This window comes from Penicillium subrubescens (genome assembly GCF_028828155.1).
Source record: "Penicillium subrubescens strain IBT 31985 chromosome Unknown utg000006l_segment0_segment0, whole genome shotgun sequence".
Classification (NCBI taxonomy): domain Eukaryota; kingdom Fungi; phylum Ascomycota; class Eurotiomycetes; order Eurotiales; family Aspergillaceae; genus Penicillium; species Penicillium subrubescens.
The window spans coordinates 1175139-1202832 of NW_026643156.1; the positions used below are offsets into that span (position 1 = coordinate 1175139).

At 47.9% G+C, this 27694-nt stretch overlaps 9 protein-coding genes across 9 annotated transcripts; 4 read left to right on the forward strand and 5 right to left on the reverse strand.

Annotated features, from left to right (window-relative positions):
- Positions 1 to 178: 178 nt before the first annotated feature.
- On the reverse strand, positions 179 to 2727 carry N7473_008964 (Major facilitator superfamily domain general substrate transporter; the record flags this gene model as incomplete). The annotated part of the gene is made up of 10 exons (XM_057154903.1): positions 179 to 300; positions 629 to 721; positions 789 to 1058; positions 1108 to 1186; positions 1256 to 1676; positions 1727 to 1827; positions 2052 to 2121; positions 2175 to 2297; positions 2350 to 2616; positions 2687 to 2727. The coding sequence occupies 10 exons, from the start codon at positions 2725 to 2727 to the stop codon at positions 179 to 181; spliced, it is 1587 nt and encodes a 528-aa protein (XP_057006033.1).
- Positions 2728 to 5067: 2340 nt separating this feature from the next.
- On the forward strand, positions 5068 to 6785 carry N7473_008965 (uncharacterized protein; the record flags this gene model as incomplete). The annotated part of the gene is made up of 7 exons (XM_057154904.1): positions 5068 to 5143; positions 5208 to 5292; positions 5358 to 5545; positions 5611 to 5900; positions 5951 to 6253; positions 6309 to 6503; positions 6558 to 6785. The coding sequence occupies 7 exons, from the start codon at positions 5068 to 5070 to the stop codon at positions 6783 to 6785; spliced, it is 1365 nt and encodes a 454-aa protein (XP_057006034.1).
- Positions 6786 to 7730: 945 nt separating this feature from the next.
- On the reverse strand, positions 7731 to 9143 carry N7473_008966 (uncharacterized protein; the record flags this gene model as incomplete). Its single annotated transcript, XM_057154905.1, has 5 exons — positions 7731 to 7913; positions 7964 to 8203; positions 8247 to 8597; positions 8780 to 8888; positions 8977 to 9143. 5 exons carry the CDS (start codon positions 9141 to 9143, stop codon positions 7731 to 7733), a joined length of 1050 nt encoding a protein of 349 aa, XP_057006035.1.
- Positions 9144 to 12953: 3810 nt separating this feature from the next.
- Positions 12954 to 14556, forward strand: N7473_008967 (uncharacterized protein; the record flags this gene model as incomplete). Its single annotated transcript, XM_057154906.1, has 4 exons — positions 12954 to 13269; positions 13323 to 13686; positions 13754 to 14119; positions 14190 to 14556. The coding sequence occupies 4 exons, from the start codon at positions 12954 to 12956 to the stop codon at positions 14554 to 14556; spliced, it is 1413 nt and encodes a 470-aa protein (XP_057006036.1).
- Positions 14557 to 15578: 1022 nt separating this feature from the next.
- On the reverse strand, positions 15579 to 16860 carry N7473_008968 (WD40 repeat domain-containing protein; the record flags this gene model as incomplete). Its single annotated transcript, XM_057154907.1, has 5 exons — positions 15579 to 15733; positions 16275 to 16320; positions 16490 to 16555; positions 16645 to 16716; positions 16738 to 16860. 5 exons carry the CDS (start codon positions 16858 to 16860, stop codon positions 15579 to 15581), a joined length of 462 nt encoding a protein of 153 aa, XP_057006037.1.
- A 970-nt stretch (positions 16861 to 17830) lies between these two features.
- N7473_008969 (glycoside hydrolase family 5 protein) lies at positions 17831 to 19173 on the forward strand (the record flags this gene model as incomplete). Its single annotated transcript, XM_057154908.1, has 3 exons — positions 17831 to 18206; positions 18268 to 18885; positions 18971 to 19173. 3 exons carry the CDS (start codon positions 17831 to 17833, stop codon positions 19171 to 19173), a joined length of 1197 nt encoding a protein of 398 aa, XP_057006038.1.
- A 165-nt stretch (positions 19174 to 19338) lies between these two features.
- N7473_008970 (uncharacterized protein) lies at positions 19339 to 19804 on the reverse strand (the record flags this gene model as incomplete). The annotated part of the gene is made up of 2 exons (XM_057154909.1): positions 19339 to 19625; positions 19702 to 19804. 2 exons carry the CDS (start codon positions 19802 to 19804, stop codon positions 19339 to 19341), a joined length of 390 nt encoding a protein of 129 aa, XP_057006039.1.
- Positions 19805 to 20084: 280 nt separating this feature from the next.
- Positions 20085 to 20780, reverse strand: N7473_008971 (uncharacterized protein; the record flags this gene model as incomplete). The annotated part of the gene is made up of 2 exons (XM_057154910.1): positions 20085 to 20723; positions 20766 to 20780. 2 exons carry the CDS (start codon positions 20778 to 20780, stop codon positions 20085 to 20087), a joined length of 654 nt encoding a protein of 217 aa, XP_057006040.1.
- Positions 20781 to 21933: 1153 nt separating this feature from the next.
- On the forward strand, positions 21934 to 23127 carry N7473_008972 (uncharacterized protein; the record flags this gene model as incomplete). The annotated part of the gene is made up of 1 exon (XM_057154911.1): positions 21934 to 23127. The coding sequence occupies one exon, from the start codon at positions 21934 to 21936 to the stop codon at positions 23125 to 23127; it is 1194 nt and encodes a 397-aa protein (XP_057006041.1).
- Between the last annotated feature and the right edge of the window lie 4567 nt (positions 23128 to 27694).

Here is a 27694-nt window from a genome sequence, read left to right on the forward strand (position 1 = left end):
TTGTTTTGTACAAAGCCCGCCTTTCCATGATACCTACGATGAAGCCATTCATAATACTGGGGCTTCGTATCCTGGCGATTTGCAAGTTATATTTCATTTTATCATTCTCAGTACCATCATCACGCAATATACTTAAACTTAATCATTTCTGTGGTAATATTTATCAGTCATGACACGGTTACGCTTGTTCCATTCTGTTTTCCATTTGTATGTCTTCCATCCAAGGAGGGTTGGCCTTCTGGGAAAATGGTCTCAAGGCGCGGATGTGGTTAGCAGCTTGTTCCTTTGTCCTGCGGCGGACTATGTCGGAAGTTAGTATTCTGAATGCCAGCATTAATTGGTATCGTAAGACGGGGCAGTGCGTACAGATTGAATTCATGGCCTCCAATTGCACACGATTTGTTTCCGGGACCTGCTTCTGTCAGGAAAGGGAAAAAGAAATTGAATATGAACTTGGAAAACCAACCAAAAAGAATATTAGGATAAGTGCCAGCACATTTAAACCACTTAAGGTATGTCAATATCAAAGCATGAGGAAAAAATACGAGTCGACCGACCTGAAAAAGAAAAAAAAGTTTCGCCTGGCCATCGCAATGGCTCTCATCCCCATTAGGGCCGCATTGCGTACGGCGTCCAAATATGTTGGCCAATTTCGGCACAAAAAGCACCAAGAGACCAAGGCCAAGAAAATTTATCATAACACTAAAGCTCATGCCCACCTCTGTCATCGTTTAGCTCTACCTTAGCTTCATTGCGTAAGCATTACAGGGTAATGGCCAAGTACTTACCACGTACGCACAGGGGGAATACCTCCGCACTGAGAGTGAAGGGAATAGGCCCGGCACCAATAGAGTAGAAGAAAGTAAAAATAATGACGGAGAAAAATGTTACCAGGCCCATGCGTATCTTTTGATCGGTGATGTAGAAAACGCCGCTCACAACAATGAGACTCAAGGTCATGCCGACGAAGGAGATAAGGAGAAGGAATCGGCGTCCGCGATTATCAATGAACTTATAGGCCGGAAAAGTGAAAAGGAAATTGGCGAGACCGAAGCCTTCTCGGAGATCGATCAGATTTGAACTGTTTGGTCTGTGATCCAAACTCACCGAAATTGTACCATTTGACAGACGAATGATTCTTGTCACTGTCGAATAGACTAGACGAGTAAAACGCCAAAACGTTGATCTGTTTATCGGATTGAGCAAAGCTGAAAGAAAATAACGACTAATCTCTTGCAAAAGTATCAGAACTCACCGCACAGAGTTGTTGTGATGCCATCACAATAAAAGCCGCCATACAAGCTCTCCGAGTGCGAGGGTTTTGAAAAAGATACCACATCCTTTTGAAGAAATGGGTTTTCATGATCCATTCCTGGTAGATCTGGCCGTCGTGCCATGGTTTCCTTTTGTTGCTGTTCCATACCGCCGTTGTTTCGGCCTGGAGCTGCGCATGAATGCAAAAGAGATCCCTAGCGGCCTGGATGTCTGTTCCTCGGAGCCGGCGAAGGCTAATATACGCCTCGGGATACCGTCCTCGTCGAATAAGGAAGCGCGGCGACTCGGGACATACGAAAACCAAGAAAAGAAGAACGATAGCCGGAATTATCGCCGTTGCCAAAAGAGCTCTCCAGCTATCTCGTACAAGGAAAATGCAAACGAACCCCAAGAATATGCCACTATATTTTCGTTAGTTATGCAGCCCTTGATGCCCGATATTCGAACTTACAATGCATCAAAAAGTTGCCACATCATCAATACCCTCCCACGTTGCTTGTCAGGGGCGGCTTCAGCGGCAAATACTGGTGCAATCGAGGCTTTGGAACCTATCTGTTTGGGTTTCCATCACGTTAGATCGCCTTATTATATTGGAAAATAGGTAATAATATCAAGGCGAGGGACTTCTTACCCCAACACCAAGTAATAGTCTACATACTAGAAGCGTTTGCCATGAGTCACAGTTAGCCGTCCCTATATGAATGCCATGATGAGCTGGTGTAGCCGTTTTGTTGTTAGGCGGAGATTATACCTATCACGCAAGCCACGCAAAATACAGCAGCAATGAAAAGCGCAGGTCGCCTTCCAAAGAATCTTTCCTGAAGTGGATCGCTCAACCAGGTTCCTCTGGCACATCAGTTAGAGAGTAACAAGAGTATCCTGGATATGGTCCTGCATACATAACGCTCCCCGAAAGCCACGGGGCCGCATTCATCAATCCAATCAAAAGCTGATTTTCAAGGCGCAACTCTTTCTCCCATCCAAAAAGATGGCTGGCATTAATCGTTGATTGCTGCCATCCTCTTGAAAGCCGAGATCAGATCGTATTAATTCCTTTCGGATGGGAGCACATACTGCGTGATCGCGGCGCAAGCCGTTGCTAAGATGGTGATGCTAAGGTCCCTAGACTGCCAAAACCACGGAGAATTCTCTCTCGCAAGGGCGTCTCGTTCCCGCGTGGAAAGTCTCGCCGTGTGGCAGTCATCTGGGTCCTGCGCTACCTGTGCGCCTTTAAGGAGGGTCTGCACATCAACAACATTTTCCAGTCCCACGCGACAATGAAACCGTTCGACAATTGTTGTCAGCTGCTGTAGGTCTATCCCAGAGAGGGGGTTATCTATTCTATTATGCGGTGTATGTTAGCCACCCTTGCACAACACAGTAAAATAACTCTTCTCATATGAAGTCTTACGGAGCTGTGTGATTGAGATGTGGCTCGTCGTGGGAATTCATCGCGGAAGAAGTAGCGCTCACACTCTGTGTTCAATGGATGAATAGCGGCTCGTCTGGAATAGTCCCCCACTTAAGAGGCTTAACAAAGATTACGAGTAGAGAGAAAGACGATTCAAGGGTGCCTGGAAGATGCGGGGTTGAAAACCCCCAGGATTCTTAGCTTTCACCTGATTCAGCTGTCCAGAACACTAGCTAAGAGCCGCAATTTTACCGGCGGGGAACCAGCCGTAAATTGGAAGACAGCCGAATAAGTGCTGAATGTCAAAAAAGTCCAAAAAGGGTTTCTGCTCCGAGACAGTCCATAGTGGCGCGTTCTCCACACATATCTTTGCACTCGAGCCTCTGATTTTAAATTTAGTTATAGTAGAGTAAGGCGCATTCCAGTCCCCATTTCAAGAGAAAGGCAACTCCAAGATAGCTGGCAGATTTCGAAGCCTTCGCCATCAGATTCAGAGAGTACTCGACACAAAACTAAGGTATCAACCGCGGGAAATGTTTAGGCTCAAGCGGGCAGTCTCGCCAAGCTGTCCGTGCCAACTGCTCAATACTGCGCCTTCAAGCTCGGTTTCATCCTACTATGACGTATCATTTTCTGTCGGGCTGCTATGTTTTGCACCTGGTAATCCAAAGCTCGCCAATGTGACCACGTTGTCCTGCCCAATCAAGTTGGGTAGAAAGTTTCTCAGCAGATACTCCTATTATCATTGGATTTCTTTGGACCGGGATATGTTATTGCTTTTTTTCCACCCCTCACGACCACCCTCAGTTTCCAAACGAATGGTGGATCTGCCTTGGTGGTGTCTGTTATTGCTTGGCTGATTATTCGCCCATGTACCTCGGACCGCCGCCTTCTGTGCTAAGGCCTCGTGGTGAAATATGCATGAGCGGCACGTGGAGGCTCCCAACCACCCATGCGCATTACTCAGAAATTGCACCCATTGGTGGCCCCAGTTCCATCACAGCCGCAGTGTGACGTCCCGGCGCTGCGGAAGTCACGGCTGGAGCCGCTGTCAGGTTGCGAGGCAAAAGCAAACGGATCTCTTCAGTCGCTCCTTTAAACATAATACGAAGCGGATCCGACTCCGCTGGTGGTCAGAGAATTTTTGGGGTCGTGATAATACCAAGTCGAGAAGACCTTGCCTTTTGGCCCCAGACAAAGGGAAAAATTGTCTCCAAATACCTCTTTTGTATCTATTTACTTGCACTGCCCCCTTTCGAACATGTCGGTAAACGGTGGTGCAATGGTCCAGGAAATGGTCCAGGAAATGCCCCATACCATCCTCTCAGAAGGTACGAGCAATTACATCAGGGCGGCAAAGCTGAAGGCCAAACTGCGTCAAATGTTCCAGCGGGAGATCAAAGTTCACGTAAGCATATTTGACTTTTTGCGTTTTCTGTGTCCGTCGTGCTAAAAGTCAGGCGGAATGAAGTATGAGTGCGGCCGATATCATTTTCAAGCCCCAAGGCTCGTGACGGAGGTGAGTTTCTATTTCCACTCATCTAATGATTCTTCCTCTATCGTCTAACATCCTGTTACTGTGCCTGTAGGCAGAGCTCTCGTAAGTCACACATGAGATTTTCAAACCACGATCCATTTAACCAACTACTTATATATGACTTGACAGGAGCATTATTGAGGATGAACATGTGAAATAAGTCCTTCAGTTATTGTTTGCCTTTCACTGTCGAGACGCTGCCAATGGTCAACAGTGAAAACTTGGAGCTTCGGAATGCATCTGCTTTACCTGAGTGTTGTTTTCAAGGATCCCCGATCCGAAGAAGGATGATAAATATTTAGCGCTCAAATTCTTATTCCGTGGATTATTTGCTGCTTTTTCCGTTCACGCCACAAAACGCTGGGAACAAAACGCTCGGACCGTGCTTGCATGCACGCTGTAACGCAGCTGCTCACCAGGACTCTTCCCATAGTACGGAGTACCATTAAAAGAGGCTATGGGCAGTATTCAGTAGATCCAAGACGATCCTTGGTTTGTTGTTAAACGTGACCCCATATGAGTTTGGCGGCTACCAGGATCCTGCGCCCCTCCCAGCCACCGTTCCATCCGCATTTTTTGAGCTGAGTGCGACCTTCTGATGTGGCCTGCTGTGCCCTAGCGCTTTGCCCGGTGAGTATTAATGGGGCAAAAGATCATCCCATCGCAAGACGCTTCCTCAGATCATGCCTTGGGCTGTGCCTTGGGCCATACATATTACCTCCCGAGCTGCCTTCGACTGATCGCTATCAAGTTCTCTTGATCACAACTTTCAAGCCATTATTTAATGTTGGGTGGAGGCTTCAGCTCCTGCTTAATCAGATATCGTTCCCTTGCCAACCTCATCATGGCTTCTGGCATCTCCAAGCCTGCTTTCTGTCAGCCATCGGACACCGCAGATATCTCGGTTTTTGATAGTGATGGTAAATTGGGCGGCTAATTAAACGACTTTCTTGGCTGACCGTGACGAATCAGATACTCACCAAGGAAGACTGGTCGCCACGGATTTCAACGACAATGAGGAGTTTACGCAGTATATTCAAAAAAGCGCATGTCCTAACTTGCGGATCGTGTAAGGTGTCGGGATTTAACTTTGATTCCAGATCGAAGGTCGCTAATATCTGAGCGACATTTCAGCTCGATATATTCCCAGATCTCTATCTTGCCCCTCAAAATATCCAAGGATGCGCTAGAGACACTAAGAATTAAATACAGTATTGGACCAGAATTATGCGATCTAGCTTCGATGTTTGGCAACAAACCACTTAGTGCTGGCGCGGGTGAGGGGGCGATAACGGTTCAAGAAAGAGACAATGGAATCAAAGGTTAGGCCCCGCTCCCCAACACTTAAAGAACGAGACTCAGACTGATTAATAGATTTCTCAATCAGATATCAGTTTTAGTTTTACTTTTCCGGTGCAAACTGGGGCTGACCGTTGGACTATGCGGCAGGTGGGAGTTTTCCACAGCCACGATCCCATGGGCATCAAGAATCTTTGGATATTTCTCCACGTCGGGCCCAACACGCCGGCGCAGCGAGAAATTGAAATTTTCGCATCTCAGGTCTCTCAGCGTGCTGCGGATGCTACTTGGTTTGCATTACATTCCGCTGCACTCTCTCCTTATCTGGGCTCCTGGCGCTCCTACGTAAATTATCTCGGGTTCAAAGTGGATCACTTTGTGTGTTCACCCGAAACTCTCCATTATCGCGTTGCTAATCATCTTCCTAGGTTGATCATTCACTGACCCTTATCCTGTCGGAGATTGAAAATTCTACTTGGACTAACGAGAAACTCAAAGACCTTCATTACTACGGCGATCTTATCTTGCCCATTCGGTTTAGACTAGAGGTGGCGATAGCAACTCTAGCAAAGCTACGAGATTTGAGCAAGGAGTTCTCTTCCACTCAGGATGATGTTAATGGTGGCTTTTCAAGACTTGCCACGCATACCGCATACCACAAAATACGTCTTGAGAGGCTCGTGGCTGGGTCAGAAGTGATTGGTCACAAGGTAAAAGATGTTTTGGACAAGGTAAGTACATGTAATAGAGCTTTCCCTTATTCCATTCTGAGCTCATAATTTGCAGTTGGAAATAGTAGTAAATCTGCGGCTCAATAATAAAATGCTCGACCTCAGCAATAGGATGGTGGAGTTGAACAATCGCTTACTCACCGTCAATGGTGGATTACTTGAGCTTGGAAAGGAAAATTTTGATGAAAATGCCACGGTCAAAGTGGTGACGTTGGTGACCTTGATCTACTTGCCTGCAAGCCTTGTCTCAGTAAGCATTGGCAGCTCATCCGCACTGAAACTCTGTCGCTAAACAATCAAACAGTCTGTTTTGGGAATGAATCTGTTCAAGTTTGGTGATGGCACGACAGAAAACTTCACGATATCCAGGCAGTTTTGGATATTTGTCGTCGCTACTGCCATATTGGCAATTATAACCGTCGGCTGTTGGTTTATTTGGACTCATAAAGAACGCCTTAAGAGAGGGAAACATCGGCTTCTGTTCCCAAAATCTCAAATCCTGGAATCAGTCGATAGGGAAATTGGGAACTAAGAGGATTGAAGGACGCAACCGCATACATTATGAAGCCGCACAGTTAGACGGAATAGAGTATCAGGATATAGAACGCATTAGCTTCTTGTTTGAAACAAATTACCGTACCTAAGAGATAACTAGACCCTGAAAAAGCTCGCGAGAGCGGGCAGAGGCATAAGGCTCGCCGCGCTCGCGAGCAAAATCAATAGAGGAATATAGGAGGATTTTAGGTATTATAGCCCTCTGCTAGAGAGTACCTTAGAGCTACTAGCTCGGTTAGATTATACGATAGCCCTACTAAGCCGGTAGCCGCGCTAGAACTTAAAAAGCTCGGGGGCTTTTCAAAGGTCTAGGGCCGTTTTATATGCCGGGACGATAGCGAGAGAGCGTAGTGAGCTTATGACTCCTTTTGCTTTTGGAAAATGTAAAATGTTACAAGCCAGACAAAAAGACGAGTCGATTAGGTACTATCAACGAAAGTATAAAAGCTGGAGAAGGGAGAGAAGGGAAGATCGGAATCGAGGAGGATTTTTGTTTATCCCAGGCCACGATTGTCCTGTTTGTCTCTACGCCAAACTTCCATCTTGCATCAACCTCAACCTCCCATTACTAACTCCCCTAGTCGCATCTTGCCAGCTTGTCAGACCATCACATAAAAGACCTCAGCGCCTTATCCCTATAGGGCCGTGCGGATCACGCATTGATTGACTGCCGCGCGCATGGAGGCAGCGGGGGTGCAGTGCAAGCTGCCTGCCTCGGCCAAAGACCCTGTTAATGTGAGGCTGGAAAGAGAGCTTAGTGTCGAGGAGGATCCCTAGCCACCGGGTTATAGGACCGGTGAGTTAGTATCTTGAGTGTGTTTTTGTGATTTGCCTTGTCATGTCTGTCCACGGTTCCTAGACTATGATAACGGCTGCCTCGAAAGACAGTAGGAGGTCGTGGGCGGAGCCGCCACTTCCTACGTTAGCTTGAAAGGTCTTCATAGTTCAGATCGAGGGGAGATCTGGCCTGTGAGCTGCCTAGAGAGCCAGCTTGAGAGGTGAGGTTCGTGAGTCGGAGGGTAGCCTGCTGTTGTTGGTATGCAGTACGGCCAGTCTTACGGATTACAGTTAGGGCATCATTCGAGAGGCGGGCTATGGCTCCCTTCTGGGAGTATGGTCTAGCAGGGCACTAAGGGTGGTCTACTGCGTGGGGACCGTGACAGTTGATGCATTGTGTGCGACAGGAGTGTTCCGCTTTAGGTCGACCCGCAAGACACGCATCTCTCGTTTGACCAGCATGCTCGAGCGTCGTGAAAACCGTGGCAGCGGGTGCAATGGAGCGGCCGCTGTTTCGGTCGAGTTGGTCGAGATAGGCCGGAGGCGCCAAAAAAGCTGCAGCTCGTGGCGGGGCCTCTGCGGGAAGGCAATGATCGCAGTTAGAGAGTCGGCATCCGCCTGGGATAGAGGATTTAGAATCAAGTGGCTTCATCCTAGCCACCCGTTCAGTTTCCGCGCTGATCGCGTCGATCGTGGTGGGGGACCACCTGCCATCAGGGGGCCAGATCTGACGTGGGATACGAGGAACTAACACCTGGTGGCATTCCATCGCGTCATCGAAGTGGCCATCGGCCTCTAACTCCCTTGCCTCGGGGGAAAGTAGGAACGCCTTTCCCTCGTCGATCACTACCGTTGGGATGGACTGGACCCATTCGATGTCCCCAGGGTCTTTATCGGAGAGGGAGACGCGGATCCCATGTGGGCCGATATCCCGCAGGTTAGATGAGCCAGGGAGTCGGAGGAAGTCTCGGGTGTCGAGCTTCTTCGCCTGGCGAGCCTGATGTTGCTGCTTCTGTCCGTGCCGGTGTAGGGCGACGGTCTTCCAGGCTGCTTAACCTGGAACTGGAGCTGCTACTGACGCCCAGGATATAGCCCGGGGGCCTGTGGCGGCTGCTGCGTGGTAGGAGCCGCTGGCTGCGGGCCCAGGAAGGGTCTCGGGGTGTCCTATCAGGGTAGGCTATCCTGCGCCAGGACCACGAATCTCGCTGCGAGTGCGTTCGCAAGCTCCTGTGGGCGACCCTGCAGGGAGAAGACGGCCGAGTCATGAGCCTCCGCGAGGGAGGTCGTGGCTAGCTTCCAGTCGCTGAGTTAGAGCCTTAGAGGAGCTGGTTGTCTACGGCTGCGCTGACTTGCTGGCGGACAGAGCGGTCTTGGGCTGCGGCAAGGATCACAGCTGGCTTCGCGGCGGGGGATTTCGTCGGAGAGGAGATCGCTCGTCTCTTCGGGGAGCTGCGAGTGAGAGGGGTAGGCGTGGTGGATTTGTAGGGGTATCGGAGGATTCGAGGAGGCACGGAGTCCCCGGGCGGCGGTCGGCCGGGGAAGGGCCAGAGACCTCCATCGGGTGGAGGAAAGAGGTATTGAAGGAATAGGTGCCTGTGTATCTTGAAGACTGCTTTGATAACATGCGCCTCGTCACTGAACGTGGGCCGTTCCCGAGAGATAATTTACTACTGCATGAGGAAGGCCGCGGTCACAAGGCCATGCACGGGCATCAGCCCATTATATACAATGCCAAATCTATTAATACACCCTCATACTTCTCCAGAGTAGCCAAAGCGAGTTATTTAAGGCATATAGAGTTGTCTTCGTTTTCCTGTTCATTCTGATATTCACAGGTGAAGCCACGTAACGCAGCACGTGCAATTCTTTCATCAAGTTTCTTTCAGACGTCCTTTAGGAGCATCTTCTTCGAATAGATGAACCTAAAAGTAGTAGATAGTGCATACACCCTGGGCTCATATTTATGGCCCAGAGTCAAGTGAAAAAGGGAAAGTGGGTGACCTGGGTGATCTGGGTGAGTATCCTCTCCCAGTTCTCACCCACTTTCACCCGTTCTCATTCGAGTCTCCAAAGTCCTCACCCGTATCACCCACACTTACCCTAGATCAAATCCGACGCTATGTTAGCGCTCAGGGCGCATTAAGAATTGACTGCGTATTATATTGGGCTTAAGTACGGCTGAGCGGACCGGAAGCCCTGTTCTCCACACCCTATGGTCGTATGTGCTAAACATGCACTTGTGGGGAATCATACCGGAATCATAAGCTATTGTAAAAATCAGTGCGAGAATGAAGTAGAGCTAAGTGATAATAAAATCTAAGGCAGGTACAAATGTATGTTCGCTAGGATCAGCTCAATATATACGTTTTATGTTGCGTAGCAAAGTGCGGTGTAGCGAGTGATGATTAGACGTGCATAGATACAAAAACATATCCGTAAAGTCAAAATGTATTGTCAAGTGGAATATTATTAATCTAGGCAAGAATAAAACATGGAACCGAATTTCACAAAAGAGCTAAGCAGGGTAAGTTTTCTTTCATACGGTAATAGTCGAAGATATTGGAGCTATAGTAGCTCGATCAAAGCGTGTTTAAAGTTACAGAAGACAGCAGCTAAAGCCGATTGGAAGTGTTTAAATCATAGTAGCTATTACGAGCTAATGGAGATAAGAACATATGTCTATATTTAGTGTTATCTAACGAAGAAATCAAATCTGAGGAAAGAAGAAAAGGAGAAAATCTACGGGGATGCGAGTCAGGCCTTGTATAGGCATCCGGCCTCGACCACCTATCTACCTGATTTCCTATGTCACGGCTTGGCTTTCCCGTTCTGTTTTGGTGCTCAGACCCTCGCTGCTTTTGCTCACTGAGTAGATCTGAGATCGGTGAGCATTATGTAAGCACTTTGAGTGGCTCACGGAGCAAGCCTGATTCGCTCACTGATGCTTAGCTGAGCGCTCTGATTTACTCACTGAGCACAGCCTGACCAGTACCTTAATAAAACGCAACACGCTAGCCGTACCCAAGAACATCCTTTCCCTTGAAGATTGCCCCTGTAGCCCGACTAAAAAGCACTGGCATCAATTATTTGATATTCCGTTTTGGACACTTGCTGCTATTTATTGCGTGATAATGAAGCCTACTGGATGGTTATCCGATCAATCAGACTATATGCTCCTGTTACGACACATGCCTGGGTCACATGATCATACACTTTGGCCAAAAAAACCACTAAATCCGCGATCAGCGGATATGACCTAGGAGCCAATATATATAGTAGCGCACTGTACTATTGTTATTGCATAACAGCTCCTAGGAACCCTTCATCTACTGGCTCCGTATTTGGCGTTTTAGAGAATTACTAGTTTTAGGATATCTACAGGAGTCTACTCTAAAATACGATAGCTTGCACTGGGTAACCGTCCGCTAGCAGTAAATTGTTCGAAGTGGGAGGACAAAGTCTACATTTTTTACCCCTAGGCGCCCGTATTAGAATCCCTAACTGGCAATCACCATATCCTTTAGGCTAAGCATTTTGGTCTAAGAATATTGCTCCTGCCCTATTCTGCTAAGCTAAAGCTATCTTTCACTTATTCGCTCCTAGATACCTAGGTTCCTAGGAACTCGAACTATTTTACTATCCCTAAAGCGTGCTAAAGATAGGTGATAAACATGATATAAAGTTGAGGTCTCCTACCCTTACATTCACATATCAGACCTAGTCCTCTAATCAGAAATTGTAAGAATATACTCTATGTTATGATATATGCTGGCATGAGGTTATTCACAGTGTTGGGGCCTTAGGTTACTAGGACCTGGTAAGTCGGCAAGCTTTTGGGGAAGGTTTGCCAACCCTTCGCCCCCAACAGATGTACGAACCCCTGCAGGGAAGACCCTTGATACAGGTTACACAAGCCTCGTGTTTATCCCGCTCCCCCTCTCGTACCAAGGATACATCCCCTTTCTGTTTGAGAGATGAGACTGTATATAAATTGAGCCATGAAGAGGAGGTTTTATACTCCTCAAGAAACAGTGTTTGACTTCTTTGAACGGTGGCAGAACGGGGGCGTACATGGAAAGTCTATACGGAGTACTCCGCATAGCAGGGCTATATAGTGAGAAGCGGGTCTGACCCGTTACATGAATTCCCACATCGCCATGGTTATCAGTGAGCTATATTCCAGGATAAGGGAAATTATTCAAGATATAAAATATCCTACCTTATGATATTCCCGTCCGTGTTTATCGTACTCTTCAAAACTTGATTAAATCAACAGGTATTCTTCATCTACCTTCATCTCCGCATTACTCGGTATTGACCACGCTAAATAACCAGTAGTTATCCGAAACTTCAGAACTCGCTATTATGGCTGACTGCGGGCCGTTAGCTTTATGTTACCTTGAACCAATTATCAGCGAAAATGAACTTTACGATCTTCTCGTGGCTGCCCTCATTTGCTTTCTTTCCTGCCCCTGCTCGCCATTGTGTGTGCGCCTTCAGCCCAGTGCACTTCAATTCTCATTTCGCCGGAGATGCCACTTTGTTCTGGCCAACGTTAGCCGCAATCGAATCTTGTGAGCGCCATGGCGCTTTCCCGTAGCATTTAAGCTAAAACAAAATAAGGACAATTTTCCCGCCAATAAGCGTTCCTCTTTACAAAGGATAGCCCAAGCGTGGAACCTATTCCCACTAGAGATTCTTTCTCGCTTTATAAAAATCAAATAATTAGCTCTGTCCGGCGGCTCTTAAACTTCCAAAAGACGCTCGGTAACGATCCCCCTTCTGTTTCCAAAGGCGGAAGGCCTAGGCCATCAGAAATTGGTAGCCCCCGTCCGCGACGCCCTCGGACGGAAGTTGTCCGGAAGCCCAAGAAACTTCAACCATCACGGAAACCCACCACAATGAGTAAAATCGTTACGGATAATGATACCGGAGTTACCCACAAGAGGAAATACATGGATGATAATAATTACATGCTTTAGGGGCTGTGCGTTATTCTGATGAGCACACAACGACGTGATGTCGTCGAAGAACGCGATGAGAGGGTCACAGAACTCAATTAGTAAGTCTAAGCTAGCTTAACTAACATATTCAACTGCCCCATTTTCCCCGCACGCAGTCAGTTAATCTATCTCCAATGTCAGGGACATAAACGATGCCATTAGAGGTGGAGAAAATTATTCCGACAGGGTGTCCTGGTCACCATTCGCTAGACTCGACCTTAGGAGGAGTTGTTGGATGCGGAAGAAGGGGCGTCGACTATCATATAGCTAATGGTGAACCTGAAATAGGAGACCTGCTGAGTTGATGCTCGACGAAGGACCCTGGAGGTACATTCCATGGTCCCTGAAGACCACCAGCGTCTGCCATGCGTGTTTCATTCTCCTTCCTAGCACTCCTCGGCGCATCACTTGCCCGTGGAAACGTCCAGCGCCGAGAGTGTTCCAATGATAATTGTTTGAGGGCTTTTGTCAGAGAAGGCAGCCCGGCCGAGATATTCTGTGCAACCTACTCTCCCGGAGACAGCATTCCATCATTCGCGGCAAACTGTGATGGATCTGCGTCCCGAGTTGAGAGTGCGTGCGCCTGCATCTCCACAGCGACCTCGACCACGATCACGACAACTACTGTCTCATCGAGGTCGTTTTCCGAGACAGCGACGGCGACATTGCCCTTGACAACAGGTATACACAACCGTCAGATCATATGGGATCACTTAATTAACCGGTTTCAATAGCCAGTACGACAAGAGCTTCCACCACTACTACTGCAGCAACAATAACCGCCGCCACTACGAGTACGCCAGACTGCCACTGCACGGCCTGGTCCCAAATTTCCGCTGCCCAATCATTATGTCCACATCTCACCCTAGACAATATCGCCGTCCCCAGCGCTAAAGGTTTGTCTTTGACTAACCTCCAAGTCGGTGCTACTGTGACCTTCATAGGAAACACCAGCTTCGAGTATACGCCGAGATCAGGGTACAAAATGGTTCAAATTTCGGGGAACAATGTGGTCATCAAGGGCGCCCCGGGGAGCTTCTTCGACGGAGGTGGCCCCCTCTACTGGGACGGTCTTGGAAACAACGGTGGTGGCCCAAAGTAATAAATCCACTCCCAAGGGACCGGTCGAGTGTGTCCGAGATGATTAACCGAGCGCTTCTTGTAGACCCGGAATTTTCATGAAGCTTAGCCTTAAGAACGAATCCCTCGTGACGGACCTATACGTTCTCAACACTCCTACACACGCCATCGATGTCGACGGCGTCTACGACTCAACCATCCAGCGGATCATCGTCAATAACTCCATGGGAGATACCCCCAATGCCATCAGCAACGGCCTTTCGGCTGGCCACAACACCGACGCCTTCGACGTCGGCAATGTCGAGAACTTGCTCATGCAAGACATTCAAGTCTGGAACCAGGATGACTGCGTTGCCTTGTCCGTCTCCAACAACGTCACCTTCCGGAATTTCTACTGCTCGGGCAGCCACGGCCTCTCTATTGCCGGGGAGGAAATGGACCGGGCAATAATGTCACCAATATCCTGTGAGTGCCAGTACCCCTGAAGGGTTAGTGAATTCGATTGACTAATGGGTCCCTAGTTTCACCGACGCGGTCGTCACCAACTCATCCTACGGCCTGCGCATCAAAACAGACTATAACGCGACGGGCAGCGTGGCCAACGTCACTTATTCCAACATTTTTGTGTCCAATATCAAGGCTCGGGGTATCGATATCGAGCAGGACTACCTCAACGGCGGGCCCAACGGCCTGCCAACGAATGGTGTCGCGGTGCATAACATCACCTACAGGAACGTCACGGGCTGGGTGGCCGAGGGAGCTGCGGATTACTATGTCCTCTGCGGAGTGGGCAGTTGTAAAGATTTCAAGTACGAGCATGTGAGGATCACGGGTGGCACGGTCGAGAGTAGTTGTAATTATCCATGGCACGGATGTCCGGGGCCGTAGGAATGGCGTGGATCCGCCATGTCGTAGAAGGAGAATATCTGTAGGATTAACACAGTATTCAATTCATCTGTTCCTTCACCTGCTTCCTCCATACAGCGATAGGTTCACGCAACACTCATTCAAACCCGCTTCTCCGCCATCAGCTGCCGATATTCGTCAACAATCGTCCTTCTCTCCCTAACCAAGGCAAGGTGGGAATAACGAAAATCGGCAAGCTGCAGATCAACAGTGCCCTGGGCATTGGGGCCATCATGAATGCCCTTCTTATGCTTCGAGTATCGCGGTCACTGGATGGCACATCAGCGAGTTGGTACAAAACCCTGCCGGCTAAGCCCTGTCGGCGGCTATTTTAGAGGAATGTGGGAATGTGGTTAGCATCTCAAACAAATACCAATATTCAAGGGTGTATCTACGTAGTTAGTACAATGCTAGTACTAGTGAATAAGTTCAAATTCTTCCTTACAAAAGGATTAGGATCAGAAATAGCGCGATACCTACCGGAAGTCCTTCTATTAGCCTCTTATTCTATATTGAGAGCAACGTTCGACTCTTAAATAGTCTTCAGATAGGTCTCACTTAGCAGCTCGGCTAAGCTTAAAGCTTAATAAGATATTAGATAAGAGTGAGGCATAGTTAACTGAATATAGCTACTAACGAAATAACCTAATACCGTAATAGTAGTACTTTAACTAAGTCGTCCCCAAAATATACTGACTAGTTAATAAATACTACCTACATTACGCCTCTTACGTTCTAGAGAGAGCACTAAACTCGCTTTCTAGTAATAACTGTCAACATGTGTGTGGGCATATCCCTGCCTGCATGCGCTCGCTAACGCCATCCATATATGTTACGTTTATAACCCAAGTTAGTGCCCCAGACCTAGGCTAGGTCACCCAACTGTAACCCGGACCCAGCTATACGTCGGAGTCTTCGACCCAAAACCCAACCCAGCCCGGGTTGGGTCCGGGTTGGGTCCGGGTTATATTGGGTCGTGCAGAAGTCTAAAGATAACCGAATCTCTATCCCGCGAGAGTCGATACGCTCTGACCGGTGGCTAGATCCCAGATCCTAATTGTCCTATCATCAGACGGCGATGTAAGTCGGCTTCTATCCGGCGACCAGGAAATTAAGGTAACCTGACCACTATGCCCCCTGAGAGTTGACACGCTCTGGCCTGTGGTTGAATATCAGTGTGACGGGCCAGAGCCGGGTGGTAAACAATGTGCCATGGCCTTTTCGGATATCGTCTTGGCAGAAGGATTCTGAGCGATTCTATCACGAGGTTCTAGGGGATTCTATCCGAAACGGAGTCGACACTCTTAAGGACCGTGACCGACTCCTGTCTCTTCTTCTTCTTCTTCTTCTTTCTTTCCTCAAGATTGTTTTAAACTGCATGTTGGCCTAGTACAATTGAATCAATTCTGCTGCAGCCCTTCACAATCAGATCCTAATTATCTTATCATTAGACCCTAATACGAGGCTGCTTCCCTCTTAAGACTATACAATCTAATAGACCGGACTAGTATTATCCTCTAGAGCGTGAAGACATACACCCCAACCTTTTTTAAGTCTCAGACCGCTCAAGAGCTAGTCTAGTATTTCTTTTTGATAACAGTTTCTCGTAAGGCTATTAGTTAGGCTAAAGATTAGAGGTGAGAAATACACCTATAGAGAGGCACTTTTAACTGCTGTTCTATAGTACTGAATAAACCTACGGGCGTCTTGAGTTCGATGCAAGAGTGTATCTTGCTTAGGCTTCTCCTATCAGTGTGGGTTGTTTGTTAGAAAGGAAGAATATCTTAGTATTTAATTAGCTATACTTGCATTAGGGTCACAAGCCTTTGTATAGCTTAAATACCATGAGAAACGCTTCCTAGAATGCTAAGCGCCTTAAGCTAGTGAAGGTATCTTGCTGTAAAAAGGCATTCACGCAATCTCTCTCATTAGCTAACAAGCCACGGCTTTTATTACGCATGCCAGATTCGAGATAGCTACTCTAATAGACACGTTCGTATTTTATAATTCCTAGTAGGGGAAGGAATAGCTATGTGACGTTTTTAGTCAAAAGTCTAGGCAGCCCGATACTAAGTATATCAGGTCGAAGTATCTTGAACATGGATCCAAGAGAGCGTTCTGAAATCGTAAGGTGTTCAGCTCCTATACCTTCCGGAAATATACCTTTAGTGCTTCTCGGAGTAAAAATTCTTTTCCAGACTGGTGGACAAAAAATAATAGTCTCTTCTCGTAACGTAAGAAACGAGCCACAAATTGCGATAATATCCGACACACATCCACGGTCATCGTAGTCGTTATTCGGACCTTCAATAAGGGAAACTCATTCTCTAAGCGTGATAGGTCGATACACAATTAGTATGACGGCGAGTATATCAATCACAAAGATCATGTTCTCTTCAACATTAATCAAACAATTATTGCATAGTTCACTGATTCTGTTTAATCCCCACTCTCTCTGTGATGATAGTGTATAGATACTAATAAGGCTCGCTCTCAAGCTTGAAATGCACAAAGAGGGAAATTTTGCTTATTTGGTCGCATTTCCCTTTGTGGCGCGGAGCCAGTGCCTCATCTTTCTCGGGCTGGCCAGCCGAGACTACAGGATTTTCCGCTTACCTCTAGCACTGCAGCATATGAGCGAGCGAGAGGACGCCTTACTGGCTGCTTCTTGAGTTTCCTCGTATCCAAAGTATCGAAGCTACTGCACTTAGCCTTACTCTGGCCGCGTTGGGAACGGCTTCACGTCAGACCCCTGCCTCCTCCACCGGCCAAGGACCAGCAATCTGCGGGTGAACGGATCATGTACGGAGTACTCTACTGAAAGACGAAATACGCTCCACGTCCGATGATCTCGGATTTGCTTTTTTCCACCACCCACGTAGGTACCTGGAGATGTATCCTTGAGTTTCACATCTCCCCTGCGGCCTCTGTATCAATCGATTCTTCTGGAAACAATGGGTGTGGGGGAGTATAAGTTGACATATAAAATAGAATTCAGGACAACGTTTTTCATTATTGCCTCTAAACGGATGCATTTCCATTTATATGCTAGCAGGAGCGGAGGAATAATTCGTGTAAATAGCAGGGTTTCCCCTCTTTTCGTCCATCAAAAAATCAGGACCATATTCTTCTCACTTTTTTTTCTTTCAAGGTATCCTATCTTCCAACCTTACGGGATATTTGAAAAGCTACCAAGTGCAGCCAGCCCAAATAGACATCAGTCGTGATGGGAGTCCAGCGGTTCTTAGCTGCCACCATGTGTGGAGCTGCTCTAATCGCTCCCACCTTAGCAACCATTTACTGGGCAGGCATAGATGAGTCTGGAGGAGAATTCGCACCTGGTGTGCTGCCGGGAGCATTTGGTGTCGACTACGCCTTCGTTAATAACTCCGCGGTTGATATCTACGTCGAAGAAAGCAAGGTATTCCTCACTTTCTATAACTCAATTAGCGAGGACAGAATCAAAGAACTAACACGGGACTTTCATTTATCAAAGATCAACCTCTTCCGTGTCGCCTTTCTGTTGGAGCGCATGTGCCCTCTGGAGTATGGATTAGGCAGTAAATTCAATGAGACCTACTTCATGCATTACAAAGAGGCAATTGACCATATCACTCTCACCAGGGGAGCCTGTCAGTTTACATACTTCGCTCCCATTTTCATTTTTCCTATGATTACTGAAACACAAACTAGATGCAATTTTGGATCCCCACAACTATATGCGTTACAATGATGCCTCTGAACAGCCTCTCAGCGGTAGCATTATCGGTAACTGGTCAGATCCCAAGGCTGCGACAACGCAACAGTTTGGTGAATTTTGGGGCGAGCTTGCATCCCGGTTTAGGCACAATGAGAAAGTCATCTTCGGACTCATGAACGAGCCATGGGGTACTAATACATCCTTGGTGCTGAAAAATGACCAGTCGGCGATTGATCATATCCGGGCGGCAGGATGTGAGCAGCTGATTCTTGCCCCTGGAAACGACTGGACTGGTGGCCACTCATGGCATGACAACGGCGAGGATTCAAATGCTAACTGGATGTGGAAGCTACGCGACCCCATCCACAACACAGCGTTTGATATCCATGAATACCTTGATGTGGACTTTAGCGGTTCGCACGTGGATTGTGTGTCTGACCCACGTATCTTCCTGTCAAATTTGACATCTTGGCTGGAAGATCATCACTTTAAGGCCATGATTACTGAGTTTGGTGGGTCCAACACAACTGGCTGCTATGACATGCTGAAGGTTTTGATTGATTACATGGAAGAAAACTCGGTTTATATAGGGTGGTCCATGTGGGCTGCTGGTACGTACAAGATCGCGTTTCTTTCCACTCAGTTTCTACGTTCCAACCCTTCAGTACTGACAACTGTCTCTCTTCCCTCAAATAGGCCCGCTTTGGGGATCACAATCGGCTTGCTGTGAGAACTATGGATTCTTGGGCAGCTTGGAGCCAGACAGCCTTGCTATTGATGGTAGCCCCGGCTTGTACGAACAGGTCTGGCTTGCTCATATGAAACCCATGGTCCCCAAGAAGCTTGTATGGTCTGGTGTGAGCAGTGTTCGAGGAGGGAAAAAAACCCTCCCACCCTAGAAAAAGAGCCCTGGCGAGGAGTCAAGAGTTTGATAATGAACCCAATCATTCGATCAATGAAGGCCTTGGACTTTATAAATCATATGACTTTGTTATCGACATGAGCTGTTATATGTATCTAGCGTCTGCCTTATCGAGCACATTCACGGGCAGTTCCAAAATAAGCTACAAGACCATGACGCAGCCTAGCTCAGACTCGGCGGATGTATTGTTGGACAAGAAACGAACGTGGCCGAGAGTCAAGGGCAGATCATCTATCATAGAAAAAAAAACATTGCCGTCAAGGTAGCATTCCCGCAAGGAAAGCATATTCCTGTGTTCAAGCCGCCCGAATCTGCTGATCCGTCGGCGTGTGTACTGTTTGGGATATTTTTGGATAGCTACCGCACGAGATGGAAGTGAACGAGCAACGGGTGGCGATTGTGATTTGCTTGCACCCTCGTAAGTAAGCACTGGCCGATAATTACGTATCCCACACTAATTCCCGCCTTGACGATTAGGACGGACCCTATATCTCCAAGGCCACACAAGCGAGGAAGGTAAAGGACTTTTTGAGGGCCCTGTGATGATTTTTGGTGTGATCACTCTGCGTGTGGCTCGGGTTGTTTGCTGATATTTCAGCGTTACCCATGTTGTTGTGGGATCAGTACCCCACCGGATGGGTTCTCTCAAACCCGAAGTATCGTGAGGTGAAGGGGAGCGGTTTTTCTCCGCGTCTTCCCACATCCTTTTTCTTTCTGTCTTCCACTTTTCCCGATCGCGCCGAACACCCACGTACTCAAAGACATCAGGAGCATGGGCAGGCGGATCTTTATTTTCAAATGCCAGCTCTTTAGGGATACTCATCTTGATGTAACCCTTGCTGAAAAACTTGATTCGCACTTCATGGGGGCCACTCGGGAAAGGTGATATTATGAAATCGGACCACTGAATTCCTCGGGCCGATCAAATGGTTTAAACTCGATGCCGTTGCTTGCGTTGATATAGATATGCCCGTACATGCTCTTCGGGTCAGAATCTGGCGGTGGATTGGAACCAAAGTTATCCTCCACTGGTAGGCGGTAAAATTCAACATATCCCGGTCTCAATCCATTATAGAAATATCTTGGTTGGTCACGGCAATGAATAATGTAAGTGGTGGCATGAAGAGACGGTAAGGAGGTCAGTTTGTCCTCCTTTTGGGCGTCCATGAAAGAACGGTATGCCTGGTTGACCTTGTTTTCCATTTCGCTTTCGGACTGAATCATGTCGAGTATAACTTGTTGTTCCCGTGCAAGCTCCCTTTTTCGTCCTTCGCTTATTTCTTTGAATTCGTAGTAAACGTCGGCCAAAAAATCAGCATGTGATCTCTCAGATGCGCTGTCTTCCTCTTCGTCTTCGTCATTTTCGCTTTCCTTTTCGCCAGCCTCAAATTTCCTTCTTTTCTTCGTTAGCTGCTCTTCTTCGCTCTTTGTTCCCTCTGTCGCTAAATCGGAAAGGTCCTCATCAAATTCGTAGCTGTAGGGCGGACGGTCGCTAAGGACATAAGCACCGAGGACGCGATAGAACCACTAAAGATAAGAAGAATCCTTATTCTTCGGAGAGGTTTGAACCATTCCACGAGCCATGAGCTGTTAATTTTCCAGAGTGGTACCGCTGACTTGAGGTGCTTAAATGGGTGGTGCCACCAGGGAGCGAGTTGGTCGAATCACCGGGCTTTGGCCTGTTACATATCTTTCGTAGCAAAAAAGAGATCTCTCTCTATACCTTAGGAAAGCTGCGTCAAAATTTCGAGGTCAGTTTAGAGAACAGGATGGGAATTAAAGTAATGAGCGAAGGATAACTATATGGAAGGTCTAGAGTGACGGGGTAGAACCTCCATTTTGTACTTCAATGTTTAGGCACAGATCATCAACACCAGAGACCAAAGACGGCTTTTCTCCGGTGCGTTCCTTTTTTGCGGCATGATTTATCCGACCTTCTTTTCCTTCAAAGGGTGGAATGACTCAAGAAATGGCTTCATGACGGAAACAGAGGGCTACACAAAGGTGATTCACGAAACAAACAAAATTGTGGAGCGCTGGGCTTCGGAGTTAGCCTAAGCGCGGCAGACTGGGTGCTCAATATAGAGCTGGATGCCCTAGCTGCCTCTGATCGGTCTCTGAGACTCAGTAAGCTGACTGATCACACTTAATGAGCGTCTTCTGAGCAGTCACGTGAACGCCCCTGATCAGCTCTCTGAGTATGAGTCCGGTCTGAGATTTACTCAGTGAGTCTGACTCTGAGCCCTTGTAAAAGCGGCGGCATCTCAGAAAGGAAAGTCCACCTGGCAGAGGAAAAATACTTGGTAGAGTGACCTATCTACGAGTCGGAACTAATTTTGAAAACTGTCTTACCATCGTCAGTACAGATTTAGCGGGAGGGAAAGGTTCTTACGTCGAAGGGATTCATCCTAGCGTGGATGCGCTAAGGACATAAGCATAGGTCACTGGGTGATTTTCGGGAATAGGTGGATGCTTTGGTTATCTTGGCAGGCGAGGAAGCGAGATAATAGAAACAACTGGGAAATCGCGGTGCCTGACGGAAAATTCAGAAATAGGATAGTACGTGGCTCCCCTTTGTCGCGACTGGCGATCGCAACGAATACGAGGTCCATCCTGTCTAGTTCCTTGGCGCCTTTCCCCTTGACGGGCTTTTTACCCCAAAAATGCTCTATGTGGCGAGGCACAGATAACTAGGCGAAGGATCAAGTACTCCGTAGTGCCCGTGCTTTCAATTACAATGACCGCCGAGTGTTCCTCTGCTTTCACTGTTGAGAGATTAGCTGACAAGTATTTCGACCTGCTCACAACGACATTGATTTCATGCAGTGAAGCCCACAGAAAACCGGACACTATGCTACTCCGCCAGCCTATAGTCCTACTGTTTGCAATTTTGGCGATTCCTGCAAGGGTTCTATCCCGCAAAGGCGGCGGCGACTCTAGCAGCGACTCTGGAAGCGACAGCGGGACCAGCAGTGACGACTCCTCAACCAGCGGCGGCACTTATGTCTGCTCTGATGACCACAAACTTACAACCACCGGCCTCCAGCCGTCTTATTATAGCAATTACACACTTGTTGCTGGCAACCCTGGAGCGTACACAGAATGGAACGGACTTTACTTCCAAGGAGAAGCTTCCTTTGACTACGTGATTCGCGATCTACCGACCAACAACACCTACCGTGGAACAAATTGTCCTAAGGACCATCGCTCAATTCGCATGTTAGGTATTGCATGGGTCGGGCCAAGAACGCCTACTCCATCAAACCTTCACAATCCCTTTACATTGGGCTTCCAGGCCTGGCAATCCGATAATACTATCGCCAACATTACCTATTCCTACAGCTCCTGCGATACGGATGTGAATCTCGTTCAGCTCAAGACAACTGTCGACTGGAGGGAGTACGTCCACGAGACGAATAAGAATGTCGAAGGAGCCATAGATGCCGTGGTTCTTAATGTCACTCAGGCCGGTAATAATGACCATGAGGTCCAATTTGAAGGGCTGTACGATGTGTCCAGTCTGAGGTCGACCCAGACAATCTTCGCGAGTGACGGCACGCATAACGACCAGATCCACATCCCTGCGGAAACGTGCAGAATGATGGGGGATATATTAATCGGATGGCCATCGGGGACTAAAATCAACGGAACAATGACCAATAACACGCTCACACTATCCATCTCGGGGACGACAATCGCTGCTTTCGGCGACCTATACGGATCTCATGACGAGCAGGTGAACGTAACTTTCAGCATTGGCTTTATAGGCACTTACGACTCCGCCAACTCGTCGCAGGTTCTCCAAGTCGGAGCGAGCAATCAGTCGCTAGTGAGCTTTGAGAAGGCAACCGGGGGTGCTATAGCCTGGGCACCTCCGCGACGGCTGCTCATATTGTCATTAGCTATAGCCATCGAAATGATATTTATCTAGTTCTCGGCACTAGTGTGTTTGGGACTCGAGATTTCCATATATTCTTTGTCGGACCTCCGCTAATGGACTATTCTTGTATCTATTCTGGCTAAGATCGATTGATTCTTCCACCGGAAAGCTATTAAATATACCTTTAGTACCAGTCCGGTTTAGTATAAGGTCCAAAGATATCTAATTCCGACAGAGCATAAAGACTCAGGAGATGAACGGTATAGATAATGTTAGGAATGTGAAAATTCAATACGTCCTTAGAATTGGTTGAAGGGCAGATCATTAGATACATAAGCAAGACTATTGCTATAGTCTACACACTTAAAATATCCGATATCAAATTGGATATGGTGGGCCCAGTGAGGGAATCATATTCTCGGAATCGTATGAAGTCTCTAAGTGACAGTGTCAGGGATCTGCTTGAGGAGGTTAGATTTTGTAGAGAATCTCCACCAAGGCACGACCGGCTCCCTAGATCCGTCAGGTCCGGCTTAGCTGTTTGATTTGTGTGCTTAATCTGGAAAGTGCTAGTCCCTTTGTGTTGAAAAATACGGAGTACAGCGGGGTACAAGATCAGATACCATTACAATATATGATCATAATTCGTAGTTTACGAGATTCCAAACCAGGTTTCTATGATCACGTGCCTGGGGCTTAAAAGTGCATCTCTCTGTTTCTGGATATGGAAGGCGATAACGGGCGGCACTGTACATAGCAGCCAACCAATGACAATCAACGTTTCTATCCAGACTATGATTCATTTGTGGTTCTTTTCTCCCTCTTGGAGCTACTTATGGTTTGCCAGGATATAGAAGTCGAAGAGTGCTAAGATGTTGGCGATGCGCTAGATTGTTATCAGCCTATGCGTTTCGCTAGTGGGTTTGTGTTATGATATACCTAACATGAGGTTATTCATAAGCATTGACGCCTCAGGCCACTAGGACCCTGGTAACCCGGCAAGCTTTCGGTGAAGGTTCACCGGGGGTTTGCTGATAGTACGAGTACGAACGCCTGCAGGGGAGACCCTTGGATAACGGGTTACACAAGCCTTGTGTTTTCCCCTCTCACTTTCTTACCTAGGATATATCTCCTTCCCGTTTTGATCTATGAGACTGTATATAAATTGACTCATGTTGAAGAGGCTTTGCAGTCGTCAGGAAACAGTCTTTGACTATTCTATACAATTGACTTGGTTCCTTTCTCCTACCTGATCAACAGGTCTCTATCCTGACTTATAGAGTATATTTTTACATTAACTTAAGGTAGAGGTACGGATATAGGCGCGATAAAGTAAACTCAGATATAGAGGCTAAGTATTAAATTCTTTAATAAATAGCCTTAAAATAAGTATATCAAGGGCGATTTAGGTAGCGGGGCCGGGATAAGGGGAGAAGGGTATTGAAAGGCCCTAGAAGAGAGGGCAGACAGGGTATCTTATAGACGCTCGATTAGGCTAAGCGAGATAGAGAGGGCCCTATATTAGGATACAGAGAGGAGCTATTTTCGGCGTCGTTTAGTTATTAGTAGAAATAGGGGGAATAATCGTTAAAGTCGAGCGTTAATAGCAGGATAAGAGGATGATAACTAACGGTCCTTGTGAAGGGCTGAAGTAAGACTTAGATTCAATCTAACTAGGCCAACATGCTGTTTACAAAAAGCTTAAGGAGGGGAAGTTAATCCCGCGCGTTCCCCACGTCAACATACCAAGGTCCCGTGATACACGTGACCAACATCGGGCACTGGCCCGTGACAATACCCCCTCCTAGTCGAGCTCGCTAGGGGTGCGACGACATGGGTTTCGGTGCCGATTTGCTGGCGAATCACATCCGAAACGGGGCCGTACTGCTCTTCAAAGGCATCCAAGGCGCTACAATCTTGCACTGAGTCCAATGTTTGCCACGTCTGTTCTGCCCATCCTCTCCATTTCACTAACGCTTCGTCACGATATCCTCGCCCAATCTTCCTCCGTCGTACGGCTAGGATTTGCTCCACATCGTATTCCTCTTCTCCATCAACTAGTAGTGGTGGTGGCTGCGAATCGTCTACTAGCTGAGATGGGAACGGGTCCGTTGCTGCTGGGCGAACTAACTCGATATGGAACACTGGGTGTATGCCAGTAGGCACATTGAGTCGGACGGTGAACGGTGACGGGACGTCTACCACTCGGTACCGAGCATGTAGCCAATCTAACTTCTTTGATGGTCGTTGTGTGCGTACGTTCCGAAGGTTTAGCCAAACCCAGTCATCCTTTTTATAGACAGGCGCGGCCTGTCGACGTCGGTTCGCTTGTTCTTCTTGAAGGACCTGTGCCGAAGCGATAGCGGCCTGGGCCCAATCGGTGGCTTCTCGTAGGCGATTCACGAACGTTTCGCCTGCCTTTCGCGGTGGGGTCAGGGCGTCTTCTAGCTGCCCTGCTTCGTCAATGCCAATCGGGTCAACATGGTAGCCGTGGGTGAAGAAGAATGGCGAGATTCCAGTTGAAGCAGCATCACGATTATTAATTGCCACGGCAACTATTGGCAGTAGATCCTTCCAGTTATCCTGTGCGTACGTCGTGAACACACGTAGGATTCGTTCGATCTCTTGATTAGCACGCTCTGTTGCGCCGTCGGTCTGGGGGTGAAAAGCAGTGGATAATCGGCGTCGAATCGATAGCCTTTCGCATACTATTTCCCAGAAAGAGCTCACGAATTGGGGGCCGCGGTCGCTTACAATCGCTAGTGGCACCCCATGATGCATATAGAAGTGTGTAAGGAACGCCTCTGCTACATCTTTTGCCGTTGTATTCTTCATTCCGATCAGAATCACGCCCTTCGTCAACCGGTCTGTTATTGCCATGCAGTTCGTTACTCCTGTAGGTCCAGAGGGTGGCAACTCGGTGATAAAGTCCACTGATATTTCGGCCCAGATTCGCTGGGGGATTGGCAGTGGTTTTAATAACCCGTGTTTCGTGTCTCGCCATACAGAGCTTCGTCCACAAACTGTACAGTTCCGGAGGAAACGTCGTACGTCTTTCGCCGCTCCTGGCCAGAAGAACCGTCGAGACAGTATCGAATAGGTGGCGTCTCGCCCAGGATGTGCCGTGACGTGTGAATCGTGGATCTTCTGTATAATCCCCGTGCGTAGAACCTCGTTGTCGGGAATCCAGACCCGTTGCCTAAAATGGAGTACCCCTCGATCGTCTAAATGGCACTCCGATAGACTTGTCTTGATGTTCGTTTCGGCGGCGATTCGGCGCTCCCCCGTTAGCAAAGCGTGGGTGATTCGTTGGTAGATCGAGTCGGACGCCCTTGCCCTTTTCCATTCTATCTGGAGTTCTTCTTCTTCAAAGAGAGGGATGTTTCTCTCGAAATCGATCTCTTCGTTAGGTTGGTCGTCGGCTGATCGAGGGTCTAGCCGTCCCGTTTTGACCTTGACCCTTTTGAGTAGCACTCGGAAGCGATTCGATAACCTTTCGTCGGTGATACTCTGTGGCATATCCTGGCTTCGTCGTGATAGTGCGTCTGGCCTTACTGCAAGCTTACCAGGGCGATAACGGAGATCGAAATCGAACTCTGTTAAGAGGTCTGCCCAGCGCATCTGCCGTTCGTTAAGGTGTTGTGCTTTACCGAAGTATCGAAGGTTCTTATGGTCCGTTACGATAGTGAATCGGGGCACCATCTTCAGTTCCGGTCTCCATTCGCGTAGGGCCCGTATAATCGCCAGGAGCTCCTTATCGTGGATCTCGTAGTTCGATTCTGCTGGGGATAGCTTCTGGGATAGATAGGCGCATGGCCGTAGTTGCCCATCGGGCCCGTATTGCGATAGAACTGCTCCAGTAGCCCAGCCAGAGGCGTCAGTTTCCACGACTGTTTGACGATCCTCTTCGAAGTGAGCTAGGATTGGTGCATTTATGAAGAGTTCCTTCAATTCTATGAAGGCTAGTTGGCAGTCATCGTCCCATTTGAAGAAAGCGTCTTTCTTCATAAGCCGTGTTAATGGTGCCGAAAGGTCGGCGAATCGAGGTATAAACGGCCGGTAGAAGTTCGCGAATCCAATAAAGCTTCGCACATCCCGTATGGACTTCGGTCTCTCCCATGCTCTAATAGCCTCTACCTTCTTTGGATCAACATGGATCCCCTTTCCAGCTTCGACGATAAAGCCAAGGTATTTCACTGACTCCTGTTCGAACTCCGACTTCGCAATGTCACATTGTAGGCCAGCATCTATTAGTTTCTGCAGCACATCGCGGACCTTTCGGCGGTGATCCGCTAGCGTTCCGTTGGTGTAGATAATTATGTCGTCCACGTATGCCGACACAAAGTCGTCTAGGTACTCTCGTAGAGTTTGATTGATATACCTCTGGAACGTTGCCGGTGCACCAGTTAGCCCAAAGGGAGTCACGTTCCACTCGTAGAGCCCGTATCGCGTCCGAAATGCTGTCTTCCATTCTTCTCCAGGGTGGACACGAATCTTATGGAAGGCTGCGATAATATCAAGCTTCGTGAACCAGCGGGCATGGCCCATGTTCCGTAATGTCTCTCGAATCAGCGGTAGAGGGTAGCGATCCTTCACTGTTCGTTCATTCAACCCTCGG